This window comes from Mirounga leonina, unplaced genomic scaffold (assembly GCF_011800145.1).
Source record: "Mirounga leonina isolate KUSES-001 unplaced genomic scaffold, KU_Mleo_1.0 Mir_176, whole genome shotgun sequence".
NCBI lineage: Eukaryota > Metazoa > Chordata > Mammalia > Carnivora > Phocidae > Mirounga > Mirounga leonina.
Genome location: NW_023270454.1, coordinates 14,871,628 through 14,886,872, shown reverse-complemented (window position 1 = coordinate 14,886,872; position 15,245 = coordinate 14,871,628). Strand labels below are relative to the sequence as shown.

Genomic DNA, 15,245 nt, shown 5'->3' with positions numbered 1-15,245 from the left:
CTCAGTATACTCCTAGCTGCTGAGTCACAAGATCAATTTGCCTTCATGTGGGAGGGGCAACAATGGACTTTTCAAGTGCTTCCTCAAGGCTACCTGCACAGCCCTGCAATATATCATGGGGTGGCAGGCAAGATCTGAGGGTCATCTGGTTGGATAAGATGTGGGTTGTCCCAGAAGCTGTGATTGAGAGAAGGTGTCAAGGTACCAAGTACTAAAAAGGTATGGAAGTTTTGGGATCAACATGCTATGCTGCTGAGAATACCATGTTCCATCATACCTAGGAAAGGAATTATCTATTGGAATTTGCGATGAGATGTCCTACTGGGATGCAGAGTTACTTAGCACCCCTGGGTGAGGGGAAGCTACCCAACCTCTAAGGACATGAAAGAGGTACAAGCCTTTGTAGGGATTTGAGGGTTTCGAAGGAAGTTTATTCCCCACCTGGCAGTGGCATTGATCCACTTCTGCCTTGGCTCAAAATCCCACTTTGACTAAGCGGCATGCCTGTTTACAGCAGAGGAGCACCATGTCTGCCAGCCCACCGTTTCTGGGAATGCAGGAGCTACTAGGCATTGCAGAGGATGTAGATCTTCCAAATGTCCCTGCCCCTATTTCTGTGTTGGCTACAATGGCCTGTAGAGAAGGAACAGGGGAAATTCCTAGTGATTGATCTAGTCAGGGCTATCTATCCAGAGACTGCTGTTGTTATTCAGTCCAATACTGACACCATCTGGATGGAAACAAGAATAAACCACAGCAGCCAGTGGGCTTAACTCATTAACAGTTTGGCTGGTGATCACTTGGCCTTTAACTCTTTGCACTGACAGTTGGGTTGTTCTAAAGGGATTAACTCTTTAGCTTGGACAATGGGAACCTGAGGGGTGAATGATCATGAATAAGCCCTTGTGGAGTCAGGATATGGGGAAACGCATTTGGATTTACCTGCAATAGCCTGAGGCAAACCTCACTGCCTTCTGTGTCTAGATTCCTAAAGGCACTGACACCTGGCAATCAGCAAGCTGATGCTCAGGCTTAGGTAAGAGCCATAAACTGACCCTTTAGTAGATATAGCAGATTGGTCGCATAGGAAGAACAAGCACCATAGTGCCTGGGTGGGATGGTATATTACCAAAGATGACACATTGCCCTTGAAATACAGTGACTTGTTTAATGCAGTAACAGCATGTTCTGTGGGTTCTAAACAATGCCTCAGGCAACTGCCAAAGGAGTCGGGGGCAGACTTCCCAAAAGATAGCATTCCCAAGCAGTGAGATATTAGCAAATTTTGGCACCCTACCTCCTAGGGGGCTTCTAAACATACCTTTGTTTGTGTGGACACTGCCGCTGGCTTAATTAACCCCAGATTCCCTCTGTCTCTGTGCAAACTAGGCTGCTGCTGTTAGGGGATTAGAGAAGCTGAGTATCATATATGGATACCCTCGTTGAGTAGATGGTGATTGAGGGTTACATTTCAAAGGTCGTGATGTGCAAGCCTGAGGAAAAGAACATGGCATTGAATAAAGATTTCATCTCCTCTATAACCCCAAAACAACAGGTTTGGTAGAAAGTAGAAAAGGAAATATTAAAGCAGCAGTTTGAATTACTAATAGACAAAACCACTTTGGCCAGGTGGACTAAAGTACTGTCGAAGCTTTAGTACAATTTTATGGTCAACCAGTAGGCTCTATTGCCCCATATGACAGACTGGGGACCCCTGTCAAGGTACCAAGTACTATAAAGGTATGGAAGTTTTGGGATCAACACGCTATGCTGCTGAGAATACCATGTTCCATTATACCTAGGAAAGGAATTATCTATTGGAATTTGCAATGAGATGTCCTACTGGGATGGGTGAGTTACTTAGCACCCCTGGGTGAGGGGGAACTACATCCAGAGCACTCTAACCCCCAGCCTAGAGGACTTAGTAAATCAATGGTTGTGACGCTGGGGCTCCTGGAGGGGGAAAAAAAAATGTTGGGAATCATTATCTTAACCTGTGTTTTCACATGTGTGTGCCTATATTGTTCTTGTGACCTCTGCCTCAATGCAGCGAGATAGCAACCAAATGAACCACTTCCATGCTAATAAAACCCTTGCCGACTTCATAGGGCACATTGCAGAAGAGGGGGACTGTGTTAGATTGTAAGAGCTGGTCAAGATGGGTGAAGTGTTGGAGGAGATCATCATGAAGACATGACCACCAGCTGACAGGAGAATGGGACCTGGGCAATTGGAGGCTCCGAACCCCTCCCTTGTCCTTGGAACGTACACTGCACCTACTATTCCCACACTAGGAGCTGTTTAAAACAACAGCCTTGAGAGAGTAAGGGGTTGTTGAGACTATTAGACTGCATATGCAACTGAACCCAATTAAGGTCTCTATATAAACTTTTAAGATTCTGTGGGCCTGTGCAAGGATCTACTTGTCTTGTGGTGCCCAAGTCAAGCCTCATATCTAAGTTCCCTTGCTTATTACACCTGTCACCTACCATACTGGAGTGGTCTGCTTCTTTCCTTGGGCTCTCCTTGCCCTCCATGTTCAGTGGCCTGTTTGTGAACCACTAGGTAACCAGAGAGAGTTTTGTATATTTGGAGTTTACACAAGAACATCTCCATGTTTAATGTCAAAATTTATTTTGAAGTTATCTATTTTAATCTGAAAGTGATGTTTATAAATTGGTATTATTTGAATCAGTGTAAGATATTTTCATTACTGCTCAGTGTTTATTATTGTAAATGCAAGTTTGAAACAAAACATGAGTTTTGTATTTTAAAGCTATTTGATTATTTAAAACTTCTGATTCCCAGCTGAGTTTTGGTAAAATTTCTAATTATGAAATCAATATCAATTAGAAAAAACACATGATATGTTTTTAATGTTTGCTATTATAAGCCCAAATTTCTTTCCAAAATTATTTTTCCCATTTTCTTCTATTTTTACCATATTTTTTTCTGTTAACTCTCCATAACTTTCTTTCTTGTCATCTTCCTTTTAAATTTTATTCTTATTATCCTTAACATTTTACATAAACTCATCATCATCCTTGTATGTTTATTCTTCTATTGTTTTCATTTTCCTGAAAACACCAATCTTGTAAAAAATTCCTTTAAATATCTAGATAACAGGCATCTGATTTGGCAAATCTTTCTTCTGATTTTAAGTACCTTTTTTTTTTATGCCAAGCTCCATTTTCATCCTTTCAAACATGTGGATCCTTTATAGCCTACAAAGATGGACTGAGATAATTTTTCATAAGCACAATAGTCATACTGTTTCACACTAAGAAATAAGACATTTTATTTGCCTTGGAAAGCCTCTTAGAATAAAATTTCTTCATTGAAATTATTCATCTTTTGTTTTATCTAAATTGAAACTTTAATTTTTTTCTCTTCATTCTGTAGACGTATTATTTCAGAAAGTAAACCAAATAAAAGAAAAATAGTATGTGAATATGAAAACATTTATTTTACATTATGTTGAGTATTAAGATTGTGAAAATAAATTTCATTCAAAACATTTGCTTCTTATTACCAAAAATAAACACCAAAAAAGTAGTTTCAGCAATGTACACAAACATAATTTTCAAGTTGACATTGGAACATATTGGGTTTTAACAAAGCATAAAACATATGTTGTGACGACAGTTGTTGAGTAGGTGCTAATTTCAACTGCAAGTGTAACCATGCACCATACTTTAACAGAAATCTAGATGGGAGACAGTATTAATAGTTGTTAAGACCACAGTTTTGGTCTTAACAGAACTGTTCCAAGTTCTGACTTTGCCACTGTGATTGAATTCAAATTATTTTAGTTCTCTGGGCCTTACTTTAATTGACAGAAAAATGGAGATTTACAACCACAGACTATCATAAAGATTAAACAATCTTTTATACACAAAGTATTTAACATAGTGCCTGGCTCATAGTGAGAGTTCACTGAATGGTTGCTAATATTATTATCAGGCCATTCAAATATACTTGATCAAAATGAATGAAACTGTACAAATCACAAACAAAATTAATTCCATTTAATACCATTACTAGTATTTTGCTCAGAGGAGGTGATACAGTGAGTTATTAATGTCTCTGGGTGAAACAAAATAGGAAATGGTAGGGGTTGTGGGTGACCCATTCTTTTATTTTAAAAGCTGGAAAAGGGTTTTAAAATGTATATTAACCTTGTCACTAGCAATAGCTTTCTTTTCAGTATACTTAGAAGAATCATTATTCAATAAATATTCTTTGATTGCCTATTATGTACTGGGCTGTGTTTACCTACCATGCAAAAGGAAATACCTCCTTTTTATGCTCTGAATACTTTCCTTTTCCACAGACATTTCCACTGGGCCTGGGAGATGGGCAATTCTATGCATGGACAGATGGTTTGAGAAGAAAGGACTGGCATGACTATGAAAGCATTCAGAAAGAGGCTATGCGCTCAGGTATGAAGTTCAGTGTAAGCCAAAGTGCTACTTTACTTACTGCAGTGTCATTTGTCGCTTAAAGGATCACTAATTAGCATTTCTTCTGCATACGGTAAGGTATGTCTCGTGGGGATATTGGAGTCAATGCTGGACAGAATTAAAACAATTTCAAATTTCAGAGAGAAAACAAATAATGAATAGCTTTTACAATATTAGCTGAAGAAGAGGACATACAAGTTTTAGAAATCTATAATACTTCATATTTCTGAACTGCTTTTTAATAATTCCTGGGGATACATTGAGATTTATCAGTGAGACTTGACTTGGTAGACATCTGTCGTGAGCTTGATTCATTTGTTAGGGCCGAGGAATATCTAACTGACAATGAACAATATTGAAGGGATACCACAATTCTAGGCATTGGAGAGGGTACAGCAAGTTGGTGGATCACAGGAGCTGGGGACCTGAGGTTGACAATACTTGAGCAAACAGGCAGGCAGTTAAAAAAGAATCAAGTAGGTCTGTATAGATGCAGCAGAATTCTAGTCTTGGGCTACACAGAGATAGAGAAAACATTTTACTTTTAGGAAAAAGTAACAGAAAAAATTCTTTGTAGAAAGACTGTAAAATTGGGTTGTTGGTAACAGGAATTCAGAAAGGTATATAATTAGAAATCAAATGAACATGAGTAACATTTGGTAGGAAGTCCATATGCTTTTACTCAACCGGAGGAGCTCTGTTTTTTTGTGTGGTTTTTTTTTGTTTTTTTGTTTTTTTTTTTTTTTTGCGTGGTTTCTTTTCTGTTTTGTTTTTTTTTCCATGGTAAGGCTGTCATAGAAATAGAGAAGCTCTTGTTTGGTAAATACTTCTGAGCCGCACCGAGATACTGCATTCCAAGTCAAATCAGCAGCAAAACTATGACTAATCACAGTATGAGGTCCTCCTGGTCAACCTTTCTCAAAGCTCATCCCATCAGGAAAATCTGAGTGAGAGTATTTAAATAGCTATGCAGTTGTTCAGGCTGTGAATTATTCTTTGCTCTGGGTTGGTTGTGATTGACCTAATTAAAGTCCTCTTTCATTTTCTTCTTCCATTCCTTTTCTCCAAATGAAGCTCCTCTCTCCCCCCAACTTCATTAAAATTGCTCATCCCAAGGATGTTCTCTATTTGTCGGAGAACCAGACTCTTCCAGGTTTCATTGTCTCCCCATCTTGGCCATGACCCTGTGAACGGTCATGAAAGTGAGTTCTTTACCAGCATTCTCACTTTTCCGGCTCTCTATCTTTTTCTTCTATTTGCTCTATTAGCCCTATATGAATCCAACCATCTATTTCTCTTCCTAACCCCAGGATGCTGAAATTTTTGGAGATGTTCACATAATTTAATGAACTGAAGCTGTAATTTATTGAACAGATATTTTGTACTAGATACTTTTACATATGAATTTTATTTAAACTTCAGGGCCTGTAGTAGGTATTATTACCCCCAATTTGTAAGAAAAAGAGAAAAAAAAAGAAAAAATATAGAACTGAGTCCTTAAGAATTTATTAATTAATACCCAAGGTCAAACAGCTAATAATTTGCAGAGCTAGATTAAAAATCAGTTCTTATCATACTCTATTATACCCTACTGTCAGACATCAAATAATAATATTTGGGCAATATGGAGTAATGACAAAAGCATCTATGAGAGGAAAAGACACAGCTGGGTTCAGATTTTAACTTTTCTCTACATGAGCTGTGTAAGTAGCAAATCAATTTATCTTTCTGATATTACTCTTTGCAGAACTGCTGTAAGGACTAAAGAAAATATACCTAAAGTAATTGGCCAATTATTTGGACATGTTATAAACTCAACTAATGATAACTATAATTATTAATTCATCTAAGTTTCTTTCACTTGATTTGGTATGACTAACCTTCACTTGTGCTGATGAGTTTGGATGCAAAATCCAGTACTCCACATTTATTTCTGCTTCATATAACTCTTCCTGCATCCTGTATAAACATGCTGTTGATGTCCTCATCTTATTTGGGCCAAGGGAAAGTTGGCTTACAAAGAAAATTGGTAATATAACAAATTTTCTAAAGTGTGAATTTTCTATGGAGTTAAAAAAAACTTTTATTGCTAAGATGTTATATGATTCACTGGAAGATATGACAAAATAGACTAAAATTCATCATTTTTTAATTTATATGAAATAGAACATAAATAAAAGGGCTATTGCACACAAATATACAAGCAAGTACATAATCAAAATAAACATTTTTGGCCTTTATATCTAAACCAAGGAAAAGGATCATCTGTGTGGATTTTTACTACCTATTTGTGTATACCTAAACAAATACTGTTGCATTTTTCCTGTGTTTGGACTTGATCTAAAAATTGAATCATAATGTATGACTTTCTTCCTTTACTTAAAATTATTTTTGAGATTCATTTCTGTCAATGGGTGTAATTCTAGTTGATTCATTTCTACCATTGTTTAATTTTTCTACAACATCTCCTCTTCATTGGCATTTGGGGAGTTCCTAGATTTTGGCTGTTATATATAATGTTGCTATAAATATTTTTGTACATGGTTCTGGGGTAGAGGTTAATTAAATTAAGAGATAGTTGACTATTTTTCAGTATTGAATCATCCATTCTATATTATATTTATTTGCTGCTTATTTATTATCTGTAGAGATGAAATGTTTATATTATATTCTCAGATTTTTTTTTAGTGTTATTCCTAGAAAACTAATGTTATATTGGTATTGTATGTGTTATTGATTTTATTGAAATTCCATATTGTTTGTAGGTAGTTTATAGAGTGTTAATAAATTTTAATATTTATTTGAACTTAGAAAACTTTCTAAACTCTTCTATTAATTATAATCATTTACCTATAGGTTAGCTTGAATTTTCAATGAAGATTCTTATAATATCTACAAGTAATGACAGTGTTTATTTTTTTTCCATTCTGGATTTTATAATTTTTGTTCTTTTTTTTAGTTCTAGTTACTGCACTTACTAGGTACTCCTGTGTAATGGTGAATAGTGATTATTGGAGGCAACTCTTGACTTGTTACAATTCTGACTATAGCAAATTAGACACATACTTTAAGGTTTTATGTCTCTATTTAATAAAAATACACTTTATTATGGTTGCTAAGCTTTCTGGAGCTAGTTTGCTGAGAGTCTGGCTTATTTTTGTTTAAACCTAAATGAACGTTGTTTTTATCAAAGGTTTTTTGTTTGTTTGCATCTATTAAAATAGGTAAGATAAATTTTCTCCTTTAATCTGTTATTTGGGTAAATTATTTCTATCGATTTTGTAATGGATATCAAATTTGCAATTCTAGACTAAATCTGTCTTTTTCTTTATTACTGGATTTGGTTTGCTGGCATTTTTGAGTCTTTTTATTCATGAGTGAATATTGGACATGAGATTTTCTTTCTCATAGAGTCCTTGTCAAGTTTTGGTAATAATGTAATAACTTCAGAAATTACTTGAGTAATAATTTCTATTTTTCTACATTTTGTAATTGCTTGTTACATATGAGAATTATATATTTGTTAATAATTATAGAGACCTGGTAGCTGAAACTACCTGGACCTGGACTTTTTTTGGAGCAAAGATTTTTAACTACTACCTTAAACTTTTTAAATAGTTATAGTATTAGTTGATTGTCTATTTCTCCTGCAACTGTATTTTTCCAGCAATTTATCCATTACATCTAAGTATTCATATTTATTAAAAATTTATTCATAATGTTCTAAAATATGTCAGGTCTGCAACACTTGAATTTATGTTGCTTTTTCTTTCAAATATCATTTGTACTTTTTTCTTCATTTCTTCTTAATCTTTCAAACTAGGAACTTGTCAATTTTATTAATCATAGCAAAAAACAATTTTTTTACTCTATTTTACCTATTATATTTTTCTCATTGATATACAGTCTTATATGTATTATTTCTTTTCTTTGACTTTCTTTCACTGCTATTTTTCTAAATTTTAAAAATAGATTCATAGTTCCTTAATTTCAGTCTCTCTTCTACTATAGATCACACATTTAGGGCTCTAAATTCCCTTCTCAGTACCAGTTCAAGTACTTCGCACTGCTCTGTGTTCTAATGTTTTATATTTGTTTGTTATGTTTTAGGTATATTTTAGTTATGTTTTGAAATGTCTGGCCTACTTAAATATTGAAATTATCTTAAAAATAAGAAAATCCAGAAACTACCTCCTCATAAAATCTCAATAATCTTTTGAAAAGTACATTAGCATAATAGGTTGCATGCATTTCATTAAATGTCTTTGTTAATGTTTTTATTAATATTGTTAGTTTATGTTTTGTTCTGGCAATTACATCTTTGAGGCATATTTGGTATTTGAAATATCAGGTATTTTAAATATCTGTTTTTAATTAGTAAGTGATTTATTGGGGGGTGGGGAATATGTTGTTAAACACCACAGGTGAGTAATGAGGAAGATAACGGCTTTTAGCTTTCAGGAAATGGACATTTCTTGCATTAAAACAATAAAAACAGAAAAGAGGCGATTGAAGGATAGACCTTAAGACCTTAGGTGTAGTATCAGGGATCTTTTCTAGTACATCTATGTCCTTAGAGTTATACTAAATTAGGAGGATTCTTTTAATTTGTTAGGAGAACTCTAACTAATGTTCAAAGAAACCCAGAGTCTTTATTATTCCATAATCTTACATTTCTTTGTTTTGGAATTAGTATTAACCAGACAAATTTAAGTAGAGAAGAAGTATGTTCACATAACATTTCAGGGTCAGGAAGGCTTCCTGGAAGAGGTAAACCAAATTTGAAATGATAAAGGTCTACCTTGATATCAGATAAAGTTGACTTTCATTCAATTAATTCTCTGAAAAGCATGCTTTTTGAACATCATTCACTTTATTTATAAAAGTGGAAGGAACTGAAATAGGGAATCCTTTGATATAATATAAAAAACAATGTACAAATTGATATTGATATGTTATTTAATACATATTGTTATATTATTACACATTATTCATTGTAATTGCTATAACAGCTGGAAAGCTATACAGCTGACATTTCTTCATATATAATTTGGAAAAAAAAGGCCCATATATTTCTGAAATAAAGGTATTCTGCCTATGGCATATCCCTGAACTATGAATCTAATAACTAGTACCAGATGTTAAGAAAAAAATGCAATTGGTTTAGGTAGCTGTTCCTTAATTAATATGTGATGTTTCCTAATTCATGTAACATCTTTCTCTAAGTGGTAAAAATATCCTTTCACGCAATCCATCTAGAGTGGTGTGTGTGTGTGTACATGTGTGCGTGTGCACATATGCCCATGCATTTTATAAAATCATTTTTAAGACCACTCATCTGTATTTCTAGAAAGCACTTATTTTTAGTTTTGAAATTTGAAAATTGTCCTGTCCAGTTTTCTTTTTGTCTTAACTCTAAAGATTTTCACTGTGTTTATCACTGGTTTTTGGATTTCACTATTTATGAACTCAACATGAAAAAAGCTGTTCTTAACTCTTATATTTGATCTATTTCTTTAAAACAGATTATCCCCTTATATAATCATATCAACTTATGTATTCCACTATAAGCCTCAGGAATCTTATGAAATTATATCTAACTTTTCACTACTTCCATTTGTCTTAGCTAATGATAGTTTGAATATTCAAAGTTTTTATTAAGTCATAATTTTATTCATTTATTCATTCACTTGTTCAAAAATACTTTTTAATGTCACTGTATTTCAAGTACTGCTCCAAACTCTGGAAGAAAAAAATAGACAAAAATGAACTACAGTAGCTCTTGAAAAGTGTGCAACATGGTTGAAGGATATTTCACTGTTATCGACATCAAATCATTGATCTCTCTCACCTAAATCATTTCAGTAGCCTCCCAACTGATCACCTTGTCCCATAGTCAGCTCTTCAAATAGCAACCAGAGAGATCTTCTGAAAATATATAACCTGATCAGATCATTTGACTTCTCCGCTCAAAAGCCTACAATGTCTGGTCATGATATTCAAAATTAAATCCAAATCTATTCCCTGATTATGAGGTCCAGCATGACCCATCCCTACTTATGTCACTGCTCTGGTCTCCTACTGATTGACATTTAAATCTCTCCACTGGCTACATTGTTTATCCTCAAGCATGCTAAACAGGCTGCAGGACTTTTCACTTGCTATTCCTGCTCCCTGGAACACTGGTAATTCATATCTTCCAACTCAGTCTCTCCTTCAGTAAGGTTACAAGACTATATATCACTTGCTTAGACATTCTGGCAGTCACCATATTATCGTATATAGATACAGTCCTTTTCATTCCCTTTCTATCCTTTTGCCCTACTTGATTTTTATAGCAATTATCTATATTTATATACATATGTATTTATTTAATGAATTAAAAAATTATAATTCCTTGTAATATAATCACTTGCCAAGGGCTCTAAATCACAATATTATCTTCAATTGTTGAATTGGGCTTTTTGAATAATGACGCTCCTGTATAAGTAAGTTTTGTGAGGGTGCCTGGGTGTCTCAGTTGGTTGAACATCTGACTCTTGATTTTGGCTCAGGTCATGATCTCGGGGTTCTGAGATCAATCCTCCTGTTGGCTTCATGCTGAATGTGGAGCCTGCTTAATATTCTTTCTCTATTCCTCTTCCTTTGCCCCTTGCCTCCCTCCCTCCTCTTTAAAAAGGAAAGAAAGGAAAGGAAAGGAAAGGAAAGGAAAGGAAAGAAAGGAAAGGAAAGGAAAGGAGGAAAGGAAAGGAAAGGAAAGGAGGAAAGGAAAGGAAAAAGGAAAGGAAAGGAAAGGAGAGAGAAAGAAAAGAAAGAAAAGAAAGAAAGAAAGAAAGAAAGAAAGAAAGAAAGAAAGAAAGAAAGAAAAAAAGAAAAAAAAAGTATTATGAAAACCTGACACAACATAGTTGTTACTTTTCTCTTCTGGAGATTGGATCCCAGGACCCCTTAAACCTTATGATCTAAGTTACTAAATGTTCATATCTAATTGTTGTGAATTTCCATAACAAAACATCTAAGGAGTATGAATTAAAACACTATTTGAAAAGTAGGAATGTACCATACTTTAAAATGATTAACAGTAGGCTTTCCTAAGTTCTTTTAAACAATAGCTCACTTTAGTGCTGATCAGGGACCCATTTTGTTCTTAAATGTCTTTGTTCTACATAATTGAACAAGATTGCCAACCAAACAGAATGGGAAGCAGAAATGTGCTTCATCTGTGAGATACTGTAACTACTTTGCTTTCAGGAAGTAAAATGATGGTAATTTTGCTATAACTACTATGGTTCCTGGTCATCTTTTATTGATACCTCATGTCTCTTAAAAACAGTTATCTGGCATCTTTTATTTTTTTATTACTAGCAATAATGAGCACTGTTTATTGTTAATAATTTCAGAATAATTTATATGTCTATGATGTGTTCTCAGTAAATTTCATAATGAGATTTGTTGGGAGGAGGTCAACATTGGGAATTATTATCAAAATAACTTTCATTATTATTCATTAGGTTAAAATTAACTTTTAATGAAAAATTTCCTTTTACAGTCATTGTATAATAATGAAAATGTAAAATGGAAGTGAAAAGATTGTGAGCATTCTGTTGAGATGTATCATTTATATGTCTAATAATAGAACAAAATTTAGCTGAAACTGAACTGAGTGACATTAGGGAAAAACCCCTTCAACATTATAATATGAAAGTAGCAGTAGAAATATCTCAGGAGATTTCTTAAACTGCAATGAGTTGGCGTTAAAAAATAAGACAAAATTAACTGTTAAAATAATTCAATTTACCTATTTTTTGCAAAACTCAGAATATCTCTATTTAGAAATATCAACTTCCCATGGGCAAGTGTGCATAAGATTAATTGGTCTTATTTTTCACATTAGTAAAATGTGGTTTAATGATAGCACCTATCACACAGCTATTAATTAAATTATGTAATTAAACTAACTGGACTATAGGTATGCTCAGTTAATGGTTATTTGTATGTTCACAGATCCCTGACTCCTATGCCTATATGATAACATTTGAATCATCTATAATTTGAATCATAATTTTTCTTGTGTCTTCAAATCTAATCAATTGACACAAAATCTCCCAAAAACTGTCATGAAGGGGTTCATGTTAACATGTACTTCAAGTGGAGCTATCTCTCTTCACTTTAGGTTTTATTCTTACAAGACAAACATTTTGTAAGCATCTGCCCCAAACCTGTTTCCAGCCTGGCATTGTGCTTATGTTTTGTTAAAAATCTCTTTCATATAGTAGTTGTGATTATTATCAATTTTTTTCTGGCTATAAATGCCCCACATTCTGGAGGAGTTATATGAGTAGATCATAATCCTTGATCATGAAGAAATGGGAAAATGTTCTGCTGAAGGGAGATGATACCTGATAAGAGACAAGAAGGAAAAGATGAGAAACATCTAGTAAAGGAAAGGATTTGAATCTAAATGGATCAAGTAAACTAAGGTTAAATTGATTTTATGCCTGCCATTCATTTTCCTGAAGTCTTGCTCTTAATTTTGTTCGTCCCAGTTTTAACCCTTTCCTGTACAGCTTTGGAGTCAGTGTTAAGTGGAAGGTTGTATTTTCTATCAGCTCGCCACAGAGAAAACTCTTAACATCCACTCATACTTATACCTCAATTCTATTGGTAATCTTTCTGTTAATAGTAAATCTTTAGATTTGCTATTTTTGATGTAGTTTTAATTTTTAGTAGGAGTTAGAACCATCCTTACATTTACTATAATGCAGTCTATGGACTTAGGCAGTGTATGCAAGTTTTAGGAGGAAGAGTGAGAGAACAAAAAATAGAGAATAAATTTTTGATGATCTAGGACTCTGCTGTCACCATTACGATGGTAACAAATATTTACAACATGCTAATGCTATGGTAACAGAGTTTCCCATGATTTGAGGGATTGTAATTCATTCAAGCCTAAATGACCATTATGGTGTATTTTAGGCATAATTCATAGAGATTCAAGTGATTATTTGAACACCCTCTAAAATTCCTATCCAGGATCTGGCACAAATATTTCAGTAATGAGTCCTGGGCCTTCTTGGATCCATTATCTGAGTGCTGTAGAGGAAATGTGTGTGTTTACCGACGAGGGAAGGAAAAGTGCCAGCGCCAGAGACTGATGGCAACACTTTCTAGACATTGACTTCAGAACCGTAAATGCCAGTTCGACTCGATTCTCTCTGAGTGAATAGCAGTGGTTTCTGAGCAGTCTTCATGCCAGATGAAAGCAACTGGGCCTTCTGACACTTATGAGTCATAGAAACGTGACATAAATGATCCTCAGGAATAATAGAAGCTCAGAATAGGATTGTTTTCTTTTCTTTTTTTCTTTTTTTTTTTAAGGATTGCTTTATTTAAATTTTTTTTTAAAAAGACTTTATTTATTTATTTGACAGTGAGAGACACTGTGAAAGAGGGAACACAAACAGGGGGGAGTGGGAGAGGGAGAAGCAGGCTTCCTGCCAGGCAGGGCGCCCGATGAGGGGCTGGATCCCAGGGCCCTGGGATCACGACCCAAGGCGAAGGCAGAAGCTTAATGACTGAACCACTCACGCACCCCAAGGATTGTTTTATTTTAAAGGAAAATATCTCTGCCCCAAAATATGTCTAACAAACTTGCATTATTTATAAAACACAGACATTATAATATAGTGGAAAAAGAGATTTAATGCATAAAGAATTTAATTTAATACAGTGTTTGGTTTACTGATGTGAAATGACCATGAAAGCACAATGGAATTAGTATTATCAGGCATTTAATAATGATTTGAATTTCCATGGTGACCAACTCAGCCTGAGGGATCCAAATTCATTATTGGACTAAAATTACTAGATTAACTTAATAGAAATTGACCTAGATAACAATCTAATAGAATTTAATAGTACACACTAATTGGGATATATATATATATATAAGAATTCACTCATGCATATAAAATTCTTTTTATTTTGTATTAAAGAATAACAATCATTGAAGAATAACTTTTGAAATTATAGCAAGTGTTTTATAAACAAAGAAATTATTGGATTGATATTAAAATTTTTAGTTTTTGTGTTTTGTAATAATAGAAATGTTTTATGCAACTTGATAAAATATTTTATAAGCTTTCTAACATATTAATTGTTAGCATTTTTTAAAAGATTTTATTTATTTATTTGAGAGAGAGAGAGAATGAGAGACAGAGAGCATGAGAGGGAGGAGGGTCAGAGGGAGAAGCAGACTCCCTGCCAAGCAGGGAGCCCGATGTGGGACTCGATCCCGGGATTCCAGGATCATGACCTGAGCCGAAGGCAGTCGCTTAACCAACTGAGCCACCCAGAAGCCCAATTGTTAGCATTTTTATAACCAGAACAAGGATACTAATTGTATTCTCCAAATTTGGAAAGTCAGTGTCATACTTATGATAAAGACCTAGGATTTATTTTTACTACCAATCCTATGTTATTCTTTACTTTATAGTACATTCCTATCATTTCATTATTTCTATGTACATAGTGCCTTAATGTGAGTCCAGTAATTTCTTACACATTGCCCTAATGTTTCTCACAAAAACCCTATAAAGTAAGAATGGTCAAGTATTACCGATCTTGTTTTAAAATAAATCTAGAAAGATGATTTTATACATATACACATGTCACTTTTTTATGCATGTATATTATATATATATATGTATCAAGTGATTATATATGCATACACAAATACACACCCCTTCAAATTAATGCCATACATAGCTCCAATAAATTCTG

At 34.1% G+C, this 15,245-nt stretch overlaps 1 protein-coding gene across 2 annotated transcripts in view; it reads left to right on the top strand.

Moving 5' to 3' along the window:
• Positions 1–15,245, top strand: part of GALNTL6 (polypeptide N-acetylgalactosaminyltransferase like 6) — a 1,199,405-nt gene that overhangs the window by 415,298 nt on the left and 768,862 nt on the right. For both annotated transcript variants that reach the window (XM_035022700.1, XM_035022699.1), the window contains one exon: positions 4,334–4,442. In XM_035022700.1, the coding sequence (XP_034878591.1) occupies positions 4,334–4,442 (109 nt within the window). The remainder of the gene's footprint in view (positions 1–4,333; positions 4,443–15,245) is intronic.